The 18,708-nt window shown below is 31.0% G+C and overlaps 1 protein-coding gene across 18 annotated transcripts in view; it reads right to left on the bottom strand.

Moving 5' to 3' along the window:
* LOC127717811 (mucin-5AC-like) overlaps positions 1 to 14,612 on the bottom strand; it is a 62,510-nt gene extending 47,898 nt beyond the window's left edge. For 8 of the 18 annotated variants that reach the window (XM_052223656.1, XM_052223658.1, XM_052223659.1 and 5 more), the window contains exons 1-5: positions 14,457 to 14,607; positions 5,772 to 5,980; positions 2,527 to 2,604; positions 1,549 to 1,696; positions 934 to 1,060 (exon numbers count right to left, since the gene is read on the bottom strand). In XM_052223656.1, coding sequence (XP_052079616.1) covers positions 934 to 1,060; positions 1,549 to 1,696; positions 2,527 to 2,604; positions 5,772 to 5,980; positions 14,457 to 14,574 — 680 coding nt within the window. In that variant the 5' untranslated portion in view covers positions 14,575 to 14,607. Of the gene's footprint in view, positions 1 to 933; positions 1,061 to 1,548; positions 1,697 to 2,526; positions 2,605 to 5,771; positions 5,981 to 14,456 lie in introns of all 18 variants that reach the window. The other 10 variants (XM_052223651.1, XM_052223650.1, XM_052223648.1 and 7 more) reach the window with 4 other exon arrangements.
* Between the last annotated feature and the right edge of the window lie 4,096 nt (positions 14,613 to 18,708).

The following is an 18,708-nucleotide window of genomic DNA, read 5'->3' as shown; positions in this document are numbered from 1 at the left end:
CAACACTAAAATGTAACACACACAGACACGAACTATAGTATAACAATGGCAATTTTCCTGACTTGGTACAGGACATTTTAAGAAAATAAATGGTGGGTTGAACCTGGTTGTGTGGCAAGCCAAACCTCCCGCTTTTATGGCAATGTTAAATATAACATTAATATGACAACATTACATGACAGGACTACAATACAAATAAATGGGAGAACATATAGCATGTATAGGACAGAGAAACACACAAATAATAGCTATTAAAAGGTACCAGGTTTATAATTTAATACGCCAGACGCGCGTTTAGTCCACACAAGACTTATCAGTGACGCTCAGATCAAAAAAGTTCGAAAGCCAAAACAAGTACAAAGTTGAAGAGCATTGAGGACCAAAAGTTCCAAAAAGTTGTGCATAATACGGCTAAGGTTTTCTGCCTGGGATAAGAACATCCTTAGTATTTAGAATAATTTATACCGAAGTGGTGACTAACTACAGAATAAAAAAGAATACATAAAAACAACCTAAACCAGCACATAAAACATTCACATAATTAAAAAAATAATAAACGAAAAAAGGATAGGGTTCATAACCCCTGGTGATCAGTCCAATGATATCATTTCCATTATCACAACTAACCAATCAAAAGCACATACAATAATTTGACGAAAATATTTTCAAAAAGACACAAAAAAAAATACAGGGTTTGACGAAATTTTTTCTTATACAGTTTCTTAATCTTATAGTTAATGTCAAAGTGTCTCTTGTTTGAAGAATACACATCTTATTTTTATGCATCCCTTATAAATCTGATTAAGAAGATTTGGTATGAGTGCCAATGAGACAACTCTCCATCAAAGTCAACAAGTTAACATTTTATAGGTTAAAGTACACTATATAGATATTCATCATTTCCATTGTCCATTTAATAACAAACCAACTTACTACTTATATACAGCATAATCTACAACTATCAGTAACTCTAACTGGTGTAATCCAGTAGCCCTTTTGTGTCTGTGGTTTCTCTTTATAAATGTGTGATTACTCTTAGTAGCTTGTTTTGTCGTATCTGCTACAAATAAAAACATGAATTTTTTTTTTTTAAAGGACCAGCTGTTCATTGAGGTAAACATTATATAAAATGGATGGTGTGGTTAATAAATGTTTCTCGATTCCCGTTTTTTATATAGATTTCAACCGTTTGTTTTCCTGTCTGAATTGATTTACACAAGTAATTGTTGTGCCTTTTATAGCTTTCTGTTCGTTGTGATCACAGGATCCATATGAAATACAGAACTTTGACCTATAATTGTTTACTTTTTATGCATTGTGACTTAGATGAAGATTTGTCTCCTTGCCACTCATATCTTCTTATCAAAACATGATAGATACTTAAGTTTTTGTCAATATAGTGTCTAGATTAAGTATGTTTACATTGTTATTTTATGTGCTTGTCTCAGTAAATTTGAAACGTCTTGTTTCAGGAAATCTGATGTTTCTTTTCTTTGCATCTTTTATGATTTGGTTCGGAATAAACGCCTTAAAAAGAATATATCTCACCTTTTCCTAGAAAGTCGTTGAAATTAATTTCAGGGAATTTTTCCTTCCTAATTTCGAACTGATTAAACCCAGACTTAAGCGTGGTGTATGTTTTATTTTTGGTAGTTTGGACGATATATTCCTCGCTACCCATATTAAATGTTCCAAACTGTACAAATAGAAAAATAAACTTGTTGAAAACATTTCAACACTAAATAATACCATATTTTTTCTTTGCAATTAAGAGTCGAAGTATCTGAATATTACCATTATTAAATTTTGGATACAGGATTATAATTGAATTGAAAGAAAATAAAGTATGAGATATTGCACATTCTGCTGCTTTTAAATATGATACGAATTCCATTTTTGCCAAACTTATTAACATACAGATTCTGTGTCCACGCTTTGCTATATTTAGTCTATTTCTAGTTCAATGCAAATAGATTTGTTAAATGAGTTTTCAATATGATACAAAATTATTTATTTGCAAAAGAACAAGTACTCACATATAGGTATACAAAAGAGCATGTACTAAGATATAGGTGAACAAAAAGAGCAAGTACTAACATATAGGTATACAAAAGACCATGTACTAAGATATAGGTGAACAAAAAGAGCAAGTACTAACATATAGGTAAACAAAAGGAGGAAGTACTAACTGTAGGTAAACAAAAAGAGCCAGAACTAACATAAAGGTATACAAAAGAGCAAGTACTAACATATAGGTCTACAAAAAGAGCAAGTTCTAGCATTTATGTATATAAAAAAGAGCAAATAATACAATTGCTTGTGCAAATAAGTGCACCAGATGCATAATGGGTGCACGCGTTACTTTGAAGAAATGATAAACAACGGAAATATTATTTAAGTACATGTCATCCTATTATATGTTTAATGGTTGGACAGCTTAAACATGCGTTTAGATAGTTGGTTTCTGCATGCTTTATAAGGATATAATGTTTTCCAAATTGGATGGCAACAATACATTGTCCTTACCATATGCGTCTCTTTGAATTTATCATATTGGTAAACAAACACTGCACCATGCACTACGTCTTGGTAGAAAATGGATTCCTGCAATTAGTTTAAAAATAAAAATGAAACATATTGACGAATTTCAAATTAAAGAAAAAGATTTTACTGATTGCTAACCTTAGCACCATATACCATTTGATGGTTTCGAAGTGAACTTAAAAACAGTTTCATACATTACAAACAAAGAGAGCTTCATAAATAATTGCTTACCAGGACTATTTACACAATTTCTTGTATTGAGTCAACCACATTAATGACGACCATTTGGGGTTTTCCTTTTTCCGATAATTTCCTAACATAGATACAGGCATATGCAAAAGGAAATATGTAGCATCTTAATTCATGTCTTAGTTACTCGTGATTCTGATCTCTCTTAATAAATTTTCTTACTTTCCAACATAGCCTAATACGGTAGTAATCAACATTGAATTTATTGACCGAATCCAAGTGGAAAAAGTCAATATTGCACACTTAAACTTGATGAATTTCGTAAATTTACAAGTGTTTGTGATTTTTCACGTCCCTCTTTTTAGCTCACCTGGCCTGAGATAACTAGAGAACTACTGAAAGATGAAATCAACCAATGCAAGAAGTGTGGTCCAAGTGTTGTTACTTTGTAGCAGATCCATCATCCAAGCACGCTGCCATAGAAGGACTTAGTGTAACATATGACTCTATGGAAAAGACATTCAAATCTCTTCTTTGTAGTAACCACTACATGGAAACGATTGTTGTAAATTTGTAACCAAGATGGCAGCCAGCGGGGAAATTAGTTTAACAAAGGACATTATGTGAAATACATACAAAAGTCTTCTTTGAAAAAACACCGAATAGAATGAAACCAAACATGGCATTGATGTTCATTAAAACCTCATAATGAAAGCAAATCCACCAATCAAGATGACCGCCAACAGGGGACTAAGTTAAACAAAGGACCCCATTGGAAATATATACAAATGTCTTCGTCTAGAAAACCGCTTGATGGATTGACACCAAACATGGTATGAATGTTTTAGTGAGGTGGTGACCAAGTGTTGTACTTTATAACTGATTTGTCATCCAAGATGGCTGCAAGCAGGGGAGTAAGTTTAAAAAGAACATTATGGGAAGTATATACAAACGGTTTCTTCTAGAGAACAACTGAATAGAAAAAGACTAAACATGGCACGAATGACAACAATTTCAATGAATTGATTGATAATTTCTGGAAACTTCACAAAAGTCATATGTTTTTGGTTAGATAACGGGGCCAATATTAAACCAAATTTGGTCTCAATCATTATAAGGGTATCTTTTTTATTTTATTCTATTTTTACATGATTTCCAAATTTAAAGTCGAATCAGGTGAGCGACACAGGCTCTTGAGAGCCTCTAGTTTATTAATTCCATCATTGCATTTTACTGTTTATGTTGCGCTTCGCTTTTGTATGGCTGTCTTTAAATCCCATGAAATTATTTTCAAATTATCAAAGCTGTAGCTTTGATCAAGGAATAATATTACAGTTAAGTATACATATATGTACATAGAAATGTTTATAAGTCTCGTATATTTACAGCTATCCAGCTATATCATACTCGGGTTATGTCTAGACCCCCCCCCCCTTTTTTTTTGACATGCTATTTTGTTTACAAACATTTGTTTCTATTAATATAATGTAAGAAAAATACACGGGTACCACAAAACAACAAAGTTAGTTTGGTTTATTTAAGGTAGATTCATGGTATACCGCCATCTTGGATTGTACAATCCCAGTACAAAATCGGTCTAGTTATTTGCCCAAATCTGCAAATTTGGAGACAGATTTGCAATTTATTGGTTAGACTGTTTATTTATATAAGAAAAATTAATTGTATAACCCAAAATATTAAAACAAATATCAAATTTTGTGTTTTAAAATCACTTTTTTCAAATAAGACATTTAAGTGGAGATAACTCTTTAAGTTAAAAATATATACTGGACTGATAGGGAAATTTTTTATTTGTACTTGTAGCAAGAAAACAAGTTCAGTGACACCATTTTTCCTTTTTATTTTCTTAAAACATATTACAAAACCTATCTTCTCACAATTTATTTCAAAATTCTATCTCATAGATTTTTTTTTATGCACACAAATGTGTTTTTTCATGAACAATCTAACCACATTTAGGCAATTTTCAACGACTCATAGCTTGGAAAATAGCACGGTGACCGATACTTTTTAATATATTTTAAAAAAAAGCATAGTAAAATCTTCATTTTGGCAAAGTATAAGAAAATTCTATCTCAAGAAATATATACCTATGATCTACGTTAAGGATTATTCGATAAAGTCTTATCTTAAGGCTAGAACAAATCTTTAGAAAACTTTAAATATCTATTATCAAATTTATCATTAAATATCTATTATCAAATTCATCATTAAATATCTATTATCAAATTTATCATTAAATATCTATTATCAAATTTATCATTTAAGAAATAGTTCTTTCATGCCATGCTCTATGCTCATTTTAACATGGGTAGGCATTATATTTGTCAATATCTTAATACCGAGCGTTAGCAAGTTGTTAAATGTTGGGAAATATAATGCCTACCCATGTTAAAATGAGCATAGAGCATGGCAGGATAGAATTATATCGATTCTAATAGGAAAATTTTGAACGTTTGTACTTCGAAGCGGATCTATAATACACGCTCAAAAGGCAGTCATTTTGATTTGAAGAACCAAAAACGTTATAGAACATCATCAGTTCAACGATAAAAAATGAACAGATACATGTAAACTTATTTTAAGATTGATTTTATTTAATTTCATAGCGAGCAACACCAACACAAATGTCCATTTTGATCTCCGGCGTTTTTCAAAATTCAACTGACGTTGCACTTTCAGTTGTGACGTCAATCACGTGAAGCCCATATTTTATTGAAATTAGAACATGTCTATGTATTCAAAGCCAAAGAAGAACGTCATATTAGAATAAATATCTATTATGAAATTTATCATTAAATATCTATTATCAAATTTATCATTAAATATCTATTATCAAATTTATCATTAAATATCTATAATCAAATTTATCATTAAATATCTATTATCAAATTTATCTAAACGTAAATACTATAATAATACCTGTTAAAATGAAAAACTTGTTCTTCAAAATTGTTAATCAAGTAGGTGAAAAAGGGACAGAAACGGTTTTAAAAAAAGACCAAGACTTTACGTACAATTTTGTCTTCTAAGTACACATATGTCCTCGAGTTGCCTTTGAGGCTAAGTGTTGGTACTGAAGTTCTAATGTTGTCATTCCGAGTCAAATGTAAGTTAAGATGCGACTTTGACAATGTCACATCAAGGTCGTATGTTTCTGGATGGAATGTGTCGTCTGTAGATCGTTTAGTTCTTCCTCCTTCTGTTATGTGTATGTTTATATATTCTACAAAGAAGAATTTAGCAATTATATACATTGATTAAGTGACTGGTTGGTATTTAACTCCACTGTCAGTACTGTTGGCTATTTCATGGTGGCTAGTAATTATTGTTGGATGAAGCCAGAGTACATTGGGAGAACCACTAATCTTCGTTAGGAAAACAATCGAAGCAAATTAAGATAGGAGTCAAATGCACCTGACTCTTGCAATACTCAAATCCAAAACCCCAGTTTTGACATGAGGATACTCGTTCACCGAAAAAAAATAAAACAATAATCCTTTTTTTCAGATAGAAAGTCTAACAACGGTATACGCCTAATAGTAACAATAAAAAGAAAAAAAATGAAATACAGGTGAGAAATTTAGAAAAAAGTACATTAACTAAGAATGAGTTGTTTTCTTCGATCGTTAACACAATGTTCACTGATTAAAGCAATCCCCAAGATGAAACGATATTTAATGCTTGTATTTCCTATCATGATTTTCTTAATATATGTTTACTGCTCACAAGTAAGCTATTACACTAAGAGTACCAAGTGGTGAAGTTGATCCCTTCGTTAATTTTTCAAATGCCATCAAGAGTTGGATGACCGTTATTGATGTTTGTTTCACAGATTACGACGTTTATGTTCCAACTGATGTAACTAAATCCCATCCTTATTTGCCATTTATACGACCTACCAAAACAGACTTATCTCTGGGTTTGTACTAAACGAACAATGTAACAGGCCAGGATCTGTTTGCTCTTCCGGAGCACCTGAGATCTCAGTTATTTAACTTACAGAATCATCAAATTGTTAATGATTATGTCATGATTATATAAATTAATTGGGAATTAAACACTTGCTATATGTTGATATAAACAGTTTATTTTATAAATTTAATTACATCTACTTTTCCTCGGTCAGTCCGTCTCATGAAATACCGTATCATTTTTCTCGGAGAACTTCAAATCAGATCTGCCTTACATTTGATAGCGTTTTCACATTCATCGCTTCCAGCTTCTGGATTATCGAATACTTGAATATTCTAACACATCACAAATATTTATTGGTTTTAATATTAATTTTGTAATCAGTAAATTAAAATTAATCTAATATTATTGTTACATGTATATACCTATGCATATCCATGGCTCAACAATCTGTCGATATATGCAACTTGGCATTGCACAATGTCATGTTTTTATTACTTTTATTGCGTCTTGACACTTCATCCATTAAATGTTTGATCTGTACTGATTGATAATGTAGTGTCTTCGATGCATGATTTGTTTTACTAGTTTTTATTGGCCTTGAATTAGCTGTCGGTTACTGCGAGTGCCCTAAGAACTGTACTTAGTGTATATTTGTTGTTCCGATTCACAAGTACCCGTCCGTGTCCACTTGTCAATTATTTGTAATATGTATGTTTATTTGTATCAATCTGATGAGTTAAGCCTTTTCTAACTGTCATTTATAATTTGTTCTAATGTTGTACTGTTGCATCACTGTTCTAAGTTAAGGGAGGGTTGGGCGCCTTCGAACTAGTTTAACCCTATCACATTCTGTATGTGCCTGTCCCAAGTCAGTGGTTTTCTTTTTTTTTTTTTGCTGTGTTACATATGTGTTTTACGTTATTTTAAACATTAACTAGACAGTTAGTTTTCTCGTTATGATTGTTATACATTTGTAATTTCGGAGATGCACTGACTATGCGGTATGGGCTTTGCTCATTGTTGAAAACCGTACGGTGACTTATAGTAATTAATTGCTGTGTTACTCGTGTCTCATTAGCAATCATACCACACCTACGTTTTCGACGAATTTTCTTATGACCTATAAAAACAGAGCTTCATCAAATTTGATGGCAAGCTTTCGGTCAGCATACTATTACATATGCCACATTTTATCATTCATCTTTTCATTAACTTTCTTTTTGCTCGAACACTCAAAGCGTAGGTATCACCGAAGAGATAAAGCTCACAATTCAACTTGTTAAATATAAGGATTGAACTCGCTGGATATCTTGGTATTATCAGTGGGTCCTTTGCACCTTTTGTTTTTGCTTTCCAAAACTGTTCATCGACCTTTTAATTACTGTTACTCCATTTAAACCGTTTTGTAGAGGTAGGAATATCTGTTTTGTAATTTGGATTTTAACAACTAAAGTTTCAAGTTTCGGGTGTAAAATGCAGGATAAAAACGATAAAAACGATATTTGTTAATTGTCGGTAAGTGTAAAATGTATTTGTACTCGCTATGAAACAAGAGGAAAGCTATGGGAGCCTCGCTTTTCGTCTTGTTTCTACAGCTCATACTAAAAATTTTTATATTTCCCGACAATGTACATATTGTATATTTGTTTGACTGAAGTTTTATTAGGATTTTTCTGTAATAACCTTTTTTTTCAAGATCTTTGCGTCTCTACATTGCTGTCATATTAGGGTTAGGGGAAAATATATGTACATTTACACATTATGGAATTTGCATAATCTTGCGTAATCTTTTTAATTTACTGATTACTAATTTTCTGTAAAACCTATATTTAAACTAATAAAAAAATGACCAAAAGATAAATGCATAATCACAAGCCGTCCATTTTGCCACTAATGAAAGGGGCGTGAATAAATATGCAATTTGTAATTTATTTGTAAGAGGTGAAATTTAAATATTGTCTGTATACCCAATCACAAAATGTACTTGTAAGAATCCCCTATTAAAGAATATCTAGACGGTTTCCTCTTTAGTGTTACAATGTACATAAAGGTCTCTAATTTTATTGTGCAATAATATTTTTTTGATCGACCTCATTACACGTTGAACATCTGCTTTCTTCTACACTATGTTAATATCCTACCTGGCTAAATTATTTATGTTAATTGTTTATAAATCGAATTTGTAAGTCTATCAGATTCCTATGGTTTATTTACTACAGGTGTTTGGAAATACCTTTAAATAACCTTATATCAGTTTGTATTTTTAAGTTTCTAAATTTCTTTTCTAATATTTTTTTAAATCAACCTCATTAAATGTGAAAGTATCCTACCTGGCTCATATCTTATTTCTTTATGTATTGTGTTTTTTAACTAATAGCTCTTCTCATCGAATGATTTATACTAACCATTAGATTATGATGTTTAAGGATGTTCACTCCTCTTGTTTTTGAAATTTTGCCAGATATTCGGAATCTTCTGGTTTTATCCATGTAGTGGCATTAAAAACATTTCCCCGTAAACACCTAATTTTCTTTTCATAATTTTATGACATTAAGTTTAAAAAGTCATATTTGAAAATCCTTAAAAAATCCTTGTTATTTTTTCATATTTTTTTAAAGAAAAAGGGTACCAATGTTAAATGTACGAAAAGTCTAGAGAGAATTATTTCCCGCCAAATTTTCAATGGCTTATATCTTGAAAACAAGCACCAGGATCCTTAATTTTTTTCTGCTTTTTAATTTCTTTTTTATATACTATCAATTTGTAACAGCTTGTTATTTTGAAACAGAGTAGCAAACATCCTTGATTCACCATTTTCTACATAAGAACATGCCTAAACCAAGTCAGGAATATGACGTTTAATGTGCTTTTGAGTTACCATTTGATAGGAGACTTTCCGTTTTGTATTTTCCTCGGAGTTCAGTATTTTTGTGATTTTACTATTGATGTAATGGATCTTGACTGACAATGAATGATTGCTAAATAATAAAAAAAATATCTATAAATTAATTACCAGGTGAGGGATACCTTTGAATATCCGTATATCAATTCATATTTTACGGTTCAAAGTTACTTTTTTTAACATTTTAAATAAAGATTTATTGCTCTAAAGCTGTTAACAATGACCTTACTGCTACAGCTTTAACTGTAAGGTAACCTGCTATTGTTAATATCTATAAGAACAGGGTTTCATATATATCGGATTGTTTACCTTGTTTAAAGGTGAGAGCATGCCTTTTAATGGATATTTATTGTGGAATTGGCCGGTTTTACATCTTTATACTTGCATTTTAAACTTATTAGGTAAGTCGTTTATTTATTTGTATAGTAATATAGCTGTCTGCCTAAAAATTTCATAAAAATGTTTTGTTTTTTTTTTTGGATTTTATGTGTCATTTTAAGATAAATTTTGAAACTAAGGACTGTAGTTTAATCTTTGTCTAGATTGTATGATCTTACGTTTTCTTCATATTCAGGTTTAAAGAACACGAATACATAAGAAAATGTATTTCTTTTGTTTGATACATAGTACGATTTGTAGATTGCAAATCCTATAATTGTCAGAATTGTATTGAATCCGATATGCTCGCTATCTATAATTTTCTAGCCTTTTACTAAGTTAATTGTTTTATCAAAATTTATTTGAGATAAAATTTATAATTTCCAAAAACTCTTTTAGATATTAACATTGCTTTAAAAAACAAAAATGATACGTGTCTTTGAGTTGGCAAAGCTGACAATATGGGATAGATTCGATTTTCTATTTGTAGGGATTTTCTCTATTTGGTAAAATGCAACGTATCAATTTCAATCTAAACCTTTTAAGTTTGTTCAGTTTTAAATGTTGGTGTATAAATTTAAACATCTATTTGGAAAAATTTTAATTTATTTCTAGTTTTTTTTTCATCTATTTATGCCAATGTTTGGAGAAATCTTTTGTTGAACGAGGTTTTGATAAAATTGAGATTGGAAATGGGGAATATGTCAAAGAGACAACAACCCGACCAAAGAGCAGACAACAGCCGAAGGTCACCAATGGGTCTTCAACGTAGCGAGAAAATCCCGCACCCGGAGGTGGTCCTCAGCAGGCCCCTATATGATACATATGTGTTGTTGCATAAATTTTCAATTTCAATATTAATTTTGTTTATAATAATATGTTAAAATTTCTATTTGATTTGATGTATTAGTTCGTAGCTTAAACCTTTAGTCATGAAGTTGGTACTGCTTTTTTTACTATCGAAATTTCTGTTATCCAGTTTTTGATGTTTTTCAGTTTTTTAGATATTTTTTGTTGGCATTTTTTCCATTGTCGTCTATAATATCATTAAGATAAATGAAATCACTGTGTTTTCAATTATGTATAATAAGCGGCTAGTTTTGAAATTTGATAAATTTATTACCCCAGAAAACTTGCATTCTGATCTCGACAAAGTTTTTTTTTCAAATCTGTGTTTTTCGTTTCATGAACTGAAGTTCAACATTTATTATATCTAAGAAAAAATCTGGAATATCCTTAGTTATATCTAGTATATATTTTGCCTTAGTTAGTTAGTCATTATTCCTACTGACATTACGAACAGTAGAGTAGAACACGTGTATCCCTTCCAGATACCTCTAAGGGGGTCAAAAGGGGCAAATATCCACCCGTCATTACATGTAGAGCTATTCTTATTTGTATACAAGGTTCTTATCAAATTTTTTAAGGGTTTATGAAAACCAAAATTATGATACATAAAATTCCATTCTAATGTGTCGAAAGCTTTCGAAAAATCTATGAATGAAATAGCACCTTCTATATTAAACGTATCTGCGTAATCTATTACATCTTGTATTGTGGTAGATTAAAACCTACTAATCTGTTCTTTATGTATCCTTTTCCCTTTCCGTCACAAGATTACCCACTCTTGTTTTGATCTTATTTGTTTTCTTTATCTTTGTATTCATATTAGTTTCTAGCTCTTTTGCTAATGTGGATATTTTTTTTTTTATAAAATCATTTCCTCATTTTTTGAATTTGCATATACTATTTTTAGTTGTGATTCTAAATTATGTGTTACATTTTTTTTTATATTTTTTACTTAAATTTATTATACTATACTTAATACTATATTCCTTTATTTCTAATATGAACGAGTCCCACAGAAGTCTTTGATCAATTTTTTTTTCTATCTTATTATTATGTTTTTGTATTGTTTAACTTATATGACATTCATACTCTTGCTCGTCGAGAATGCCGTTATTAATTTTTCCAGTATCCCGGGCATCTAGTTTCAGTTGAGACACATTGCAATTGTATGGAAACTGCTTGGTGGTCAGTGCTTTTAATAAAAATGGGCCTAATATTACACGACAAAACGTGTAAAACGAAATCTTTTTTTTCAACTTGGAACACGTCATTCGACTAGACTGGGCTGGGTTTTTACGTCTCCATGTATATTTGATCTTATGGGGGTTTACGTATTTCCATATATTTATTAAGCCGTTTGATTTTATTAAATTAGTTAGGCTATTGACTGGTTTACTTACTTTTTTACGAAAATTTGAATGTTATATATCTACATCTTTAAAGTCTCCTTTTAAAAGTTTTGTACCTATTGCGTTTTTATTTTTAAAGTCATTTAATTTTTGTAACAGATATTTTGTTCAGATTCATTATTCAGGGCATATATGTTTATAAGAAAATAGATTATATTCTCAAATTCGATATTAATCATGATTATACGACCTTCTGAATCTTCATGCTCATCTATTAATCTGAAGTCTAGTTTTGTATTAATTAATGAAGCTACCCCTTTGCTTCAGGTTGGCCCATGTCTATAATAACAAGAATGGTCTGATTCAAATTTAGTTAGATCGTTTTCTAAATATGTATTGAAGTGAGTTTCTTGAATAAAAGATATTTTACATTTCTAATTTTTTATGCATTGGTAAATCTCGATCTTATTTGTTTATCTAGAAGTCCTTTAATGTGCAGGTTATTTTACATGCTTTAATTAAAAAATAAGTCTATTTTCATGTTACTTTTAATTAGTTAATGAATTTTATATTTGGGTGGCGTTTTAAAAGTACACTTTATTTCACCTAAATTTTATCGTCGTGTGTTAGCGTTGGATATACCTATGACAATGACTACTATATCAATTGTCTTTTGTGTAACTGAATTGCAATAATATTGTTATAGTCTGTTTCACAATTGAGTTTTGTCCACTATTGAGATGATATATTTTGAAACATATTAGATATACTTATACACAATTACTTCATACTTGAAATACAAATCGCACACCATAAACATAGAACTATTAACGAAAATACAAATTAACGCATCTTGTTGCTTTAAACAAACTGGAACAAATGTGTGGTTTTGACTGAGAAACAATAATATATTGTCTCTTACTTTCTCAGCTAGTAATGTGATTATATTTTCTTATATTTTAATCTCTGATGAAACGGAACTGTATGTTTCTGATATTATGTATTTTTTTTGAATTTTTAAATTGTTATTTGCTTTTTGCATAATATTTTGCGTTTCTCAATTACTTCCGATCATTGAAAGTAGGGACCAAGCTCTTTTAGAAATATGTGCAGAAATTGAAACATCATGCCGAAAAATTGTTTGCGCCTGTCCCAAGTCAGGAGCCTCTGGCCTTTGTTAGTCTTGTATGATCTTTATTTTTAGTTTCTTTTATATATTTTGGAGTTTAGTATGACATCCATTATCACTGAACTAGTATACATTTTGCGGGCAGCTGAAGCACGACTTCGGGTGCGGGATTTTTCTCGCTGCATTGAAAACCCATTGGTGGCCTCCGGCTGTTATCTGCTCTTTGGTCGGGTTGTTGTCTCTTTGACACATTCCCCATTTCCATTCTCAATTTTTTTTGGTATTGTATAACCAAAAAAAGGGAAGGAGAAAACAAAAATGAAAACAAAATAAAGAAGACCTAAAATGTAATTTGAATAATTACTAACTAAACTTTTATTTGCTATAGTAGTATCATTTGATTAATACATGTATACCCTTAGTCCAAGTAAACAAATAACTACACCAAATGTTTTCACATCTCTAACAGTATAATTTATTCGTATTTTCATCTCTGTAAGGATACGAATATGACTTGAATTAATGAAAAAATAGTCTAGTTTTATGGCATTTTTATAACTAAAAATATATATGCAATGATAAAATAAATAATAGAATACCATGTGGGGGAGGGTTACTCTTTTTGGTGCTCTTTCTGAAAAGGGTAGATGGTATGAAATAGTTAGAAACCATGGATTTTGTCTTCTATGTAATAAACATGATATTGGCGATGAAGTTCACTACAATTTTGAATGTACATATCAATAAAGTATGATACACCTGGAAAAAACGAATGCCAATACTTTGAAGAAAACAGGAAACATATTGTATGTTACATTATTATTTTAGAAATGCAAATATTATTAGATACAGGCAGATGATGTCTTCAAAAACAATTAAGAATTAATAATACTGGGTAAATGATTAAGGATTATCAACTTAGTGCTCCTGGCTTAAATGAAATTCATATATTGTCTTAATACAATTGTTTTGTTGTTCTATCTTATTGAAAATATTGTACATATATGTATTCGCTATACCTATGTGTATGGGTACTTGAGAATAAAGATATATACAATGATGCCCATATTACACATATACATCTTTAGCTTGTTGTCCACTTTGTGGTATCAGTTGATGATTAAGACAGAAAAAAAACACTTCTCATGCAGCAAATTATGTTTGTAACTTTTCTTACCTAATTGTGTTTGTTGATTTGGTCCTTGATCCATTCTAAGAAAACAATTAACAGGAATAATTAAAATCCATGCGAAAAATATATAACGGCATTTTTCCATAGCTACTAAGTCCATCATGAAAGACTAACACAACAAAAATAAAGACAAAATGGAAAATTGACTGTTAAGTGACAAATTAGGATTTGATCAAACGCTTGGCTAGTCGATTCAGTTGACCAGTTTATTATTTACATAAGAAAAGGAGTATAAAAATTAAGGATACAAATAGGACGTACAGTGGCTAACCGTACCTACCAATCATATCACAAATGGGATACAAAACATATTCGAAGAAGGGAGACTATAAAATTAATGTTGAGCAACCAAGCAATAAATATTGATGTAACCTAGTACATATATACTATATTTAATATTTGGCCTACATTTTGACTTATCTAATTATTTATAATTTTTCTTGTTCGCCTCTATGGTTTTCATTTTAAGACATATGTAGATATGTAAGTATAGGTAATATATTTTATTGAAAGAAGGTTGCCAACAGCCAGTGGCTATGTGTTGGTCTCCTCAAATATGCTTTCAAATACGAAAACTGAGGCTTATATGTTGCAATGAAATATGCGAAAAAAAATAGAAATAAGGTTTGTTGTTTTTTAAGGTTATAAATTTGTACCGCGTAACACATGAGGCGCTGTTTTACTGAATATTCCCTATTTTCTGATATTAAAGAATATTTCTTTATATTATAAAATTGAATTCCTGATATCAAACATTTATTTTTTAATATCTGAAAATAATTTTTGATATCAAAAATTCTTTTGATATAATAAAAATCCCTATTTTAATATCAGGAATTTGAATCTTGACATCAGAAAATTCTATTTATTTCTTGATTATAAAATTCGATTATATGATATCAAAAAAAAACATTGTTTGATATCATGAAATCCATTAGATGCTTGCATGGACTAACCAACAGACTTAGTTCATGCACGCATTGGCTAACCCAATTAATGTATGCATGTTTAGGTTAGACCATGCATACATGGACTTACCCACCGAAATTAGTGCAATCATGCATGGACTATTACCACTTTTTTATTTAAACATATATATAAACTACATTGATTTAGCAGCATTAGTCCATGCATACATGAACTAACCCAACTTATGGGCCAAGTCTGTTGTGTTAGTCCATGCAAGCATGGACTAAGTAAACGTTAGTTGCCTTCGTCCATGCCTTCATGGAATAAGCTTAGTTCTCTAGCTGTCATGTTAACATAATATGAAAAGGTTCAGTCGTACTATCAAGTGTTTGTAGTTTATTTAATAAGGTAAGTTAAAATGCACAATATGCCTTTAAATCGTAAGTTTTTGGTTGAATATGAAAAAATGAACTAAGAAGAAAAAAATGATAGTCACCTAAAATAAAAAAATAATCTAACATTATGAAATTAAGCGGTAAGGAGTAATACAGGTTTTCTAAACTTGATGTTGATTTCCAGTTTTATTTAATATCTTGTTGTATGCAAATATCATAGTCAAATATTTGAATAAGAGGTATATATGCTGAGTTGTTTTCTGAGATCGTTAATCCAATGTGTACAGATTAAAGCAATCGATATTCAAGCTTTTATTTCCTATCATAATTTCATTGATATATGGTTACTGCTCACAAAGAAACTATTACACCAAGAGTTCCAAGAAGGAAAGTTGAAATCATCCTTTCGTTAATCTTACGAAAAGCATCGCGAGTTTGTTAACCTTTGACAACGTTTATGTTTCATCTGAAGTGACTACAATCCCGTCCTATTTCCCGACCTATCAAAATATACGTATCACGGTTTGTACTAACACGAACAACCGGACTGGTGCTACACGTGGAGCAGGAACTGTTTACTCTTGGAGTACCTGAGATCAGAACGGAAACCGTTAACTAAATGTAATTACGCCTCCTTTCCCATCGTTTAGTCCGTCTCATGAAATTTCCGTTGCATTTTTCTCTAGGAACTACAAATCAGATCTTCCTTAAATTTGACCGCAATCTATGTGAGACACGGTGTCACATTAATCATGTTAATCGCTTTGCGCTTCCGGATTATCGAATACTTGTATATTCTTACACGTCATTAGCATTTATTAGTATTAATATGAATATTGAATTTGTTATCAGTAAATCAAAATCAAACTACTAGCAAGTATTAATGTTATATACACATGCACATCCCTGGCTCTACAATCTGTCGATACCCCTATATCCTGGCATAACAGAAGGTCATGTTATTTGCAGACCGTTTATGACGTCTCTACACTAGACCCATTGGATGTTGGATATGTTCTGATTGTAAATTTAGTCTTAAAGGCATGATTTTGTTAATTAGTTGTTATTGGCCTTGAACTAGCTGTCAGTAACAGCGAGTACTCTCTAATATGTACTAAGTGCCTTTTTGGTTGCTGGGATGTACAAGTACCCATCCATGTCCACTCTGCTTTTGTTAGTTGTATTTCATATTTTTATCCATCTGATGAGTTAAGCCTCTTTAACTGGTATTTAAAGTTTGTTCTTATGCTGTAATGTTGAATCATTGTCTTGGATTAGGGAAGGATTTGCGCATTCGAACTAGTTCAACCCCGGCATATTCTGTATGTGCCTGTCAGGAGATTTGTATAATCTTACGGAATCAAATTAGTTTACTAATTACTGTAAACCAACTTTTTTCGCGGATACTTTATTTCGCGTTTAGCCCTTTCTAGCCATTTCGCGGCGATTTAAATTCGCAATTCTGAAATTTACTTGTTGCAGATAAATAAGGAAAAATCCAAGTTTTACATATTCGCGACTATTTATATTTGCGTTATTTTTCTACTCGCGAAAGTCGCGAAAATAAATCGCTCGCGAAAATTAGTTGGTTTACAATACTTATTTTTCTGCATAACCTATAACATGTCTTTAATTATACTAATAAAAATAAACAAATTAAAACATTTATATCTTATCTGAAATGCCGTCCGTTTTGACACTAATGAAAGGACGGTGAATAGACATGTAATTTGTAAATGCTTTGTTAGAGGTGAAACTTAAATATTGTCTGTATACCTTTTCATAAAATATACATGTAAATAAACTCATCACAGATACCGGGTTCGATAATTTGTATTTCCACCAGACTCGCGTTTCGTCTACAAAAGACTTTTTAGTGACGCACGAAAAAAGAACAAAAAAAGTACAAAGTCAAAGAGCATTGATGACTAAATATTAATAAAAGTTTTGCCAAATACAGCTTAGGTAATATATTCCTGAGGTAGAAAAGCCTCAGTTTTTCAAAAATTCAAAGATTTGAAAACAGTTAATTTATAGTTATCAACATATCAATGATTATTCATTTCAACACATAAGTGCTGACTACTGGGCTGGTGATACCCCCGGGGAATAAAAAGTCCACCAGCAGTGTCATTGATCGTGACCCAGTCGTTGTAGATAAACTTATCATAGATACCAGGATTAAAATTTTGTATTTCCGCCAGACGCGCGTTTCGTCCACAAATGACCATCAGTGACGCTCGAATCAAAAATCTAAAAAGGCCAAATAAAGTACGAAGTTGAAGAGCATTGAGGACCTAATATTTCTAAAAGTTTTGTCATACACAGCTAAGGTGATATATTCCTAAGGTAGAAAAGCCTTAGTATTTCAAAAAATCAAAGATGTGTAAACAGTGATTTTATAATAATGACCATATCAATGATAATTCATTTCAACACAGAAGAGCTGACTACTGGGCTGGTGATACCCTCAGGGAATAAAAGCTCCACAAGCTGTGGCATCGACCCAGTGGTTGTAAATAAACTCATCATAGATACCAGGCTTAAAATTTTGTATTTCCACCAGACGCGCTTTTCGTCTACAAAAGACTTATCAATGACGCTCGAATCAAAAAAAGTTTAAAAGGCTAAATAAAGAACGAACTTGAGAAGCATTGAGGACCAAAATTGCTAAAAGTTTTGGCAAATACAGCTAAGTGTCCCCTTTTATAGAATATTTTGTGGGTTTCCTCTTTAATTAAACAATATGAACATAACAATTTGTAATTTTATTGTATTATAAAGTTCAAAGTTAAAATCTTGATTGACATGCATTACATTATATTAAAGAATGTTACAAGCTATATTCATATTTACAGAACAATTTAAACGTGAGTAAACAGTCTTTCATTTGCTATTTGATAAGGGACTTTCCGTTTTGAATTTTTCTTGAA

Source organism: Mytilus californianus, unplaced genomic scaffold (genome assembly GCF_021869535.1).
Source record: "Mytilus californianus isolate M0D057914Y unplaced genomic scaffold, xbMytCali1.0.p SCAF_10, whole genome shotgun sequence".
Taxonomy (NCBI): Eukaryota; Metazoa; Mollusca; class Bivalvia; order Mytilida; family Mytilidae; genus Mytilus; species Mytilus californianus.
This window is presented reverse-complemented; position numbering and strand designations above follow the sequence as displayed.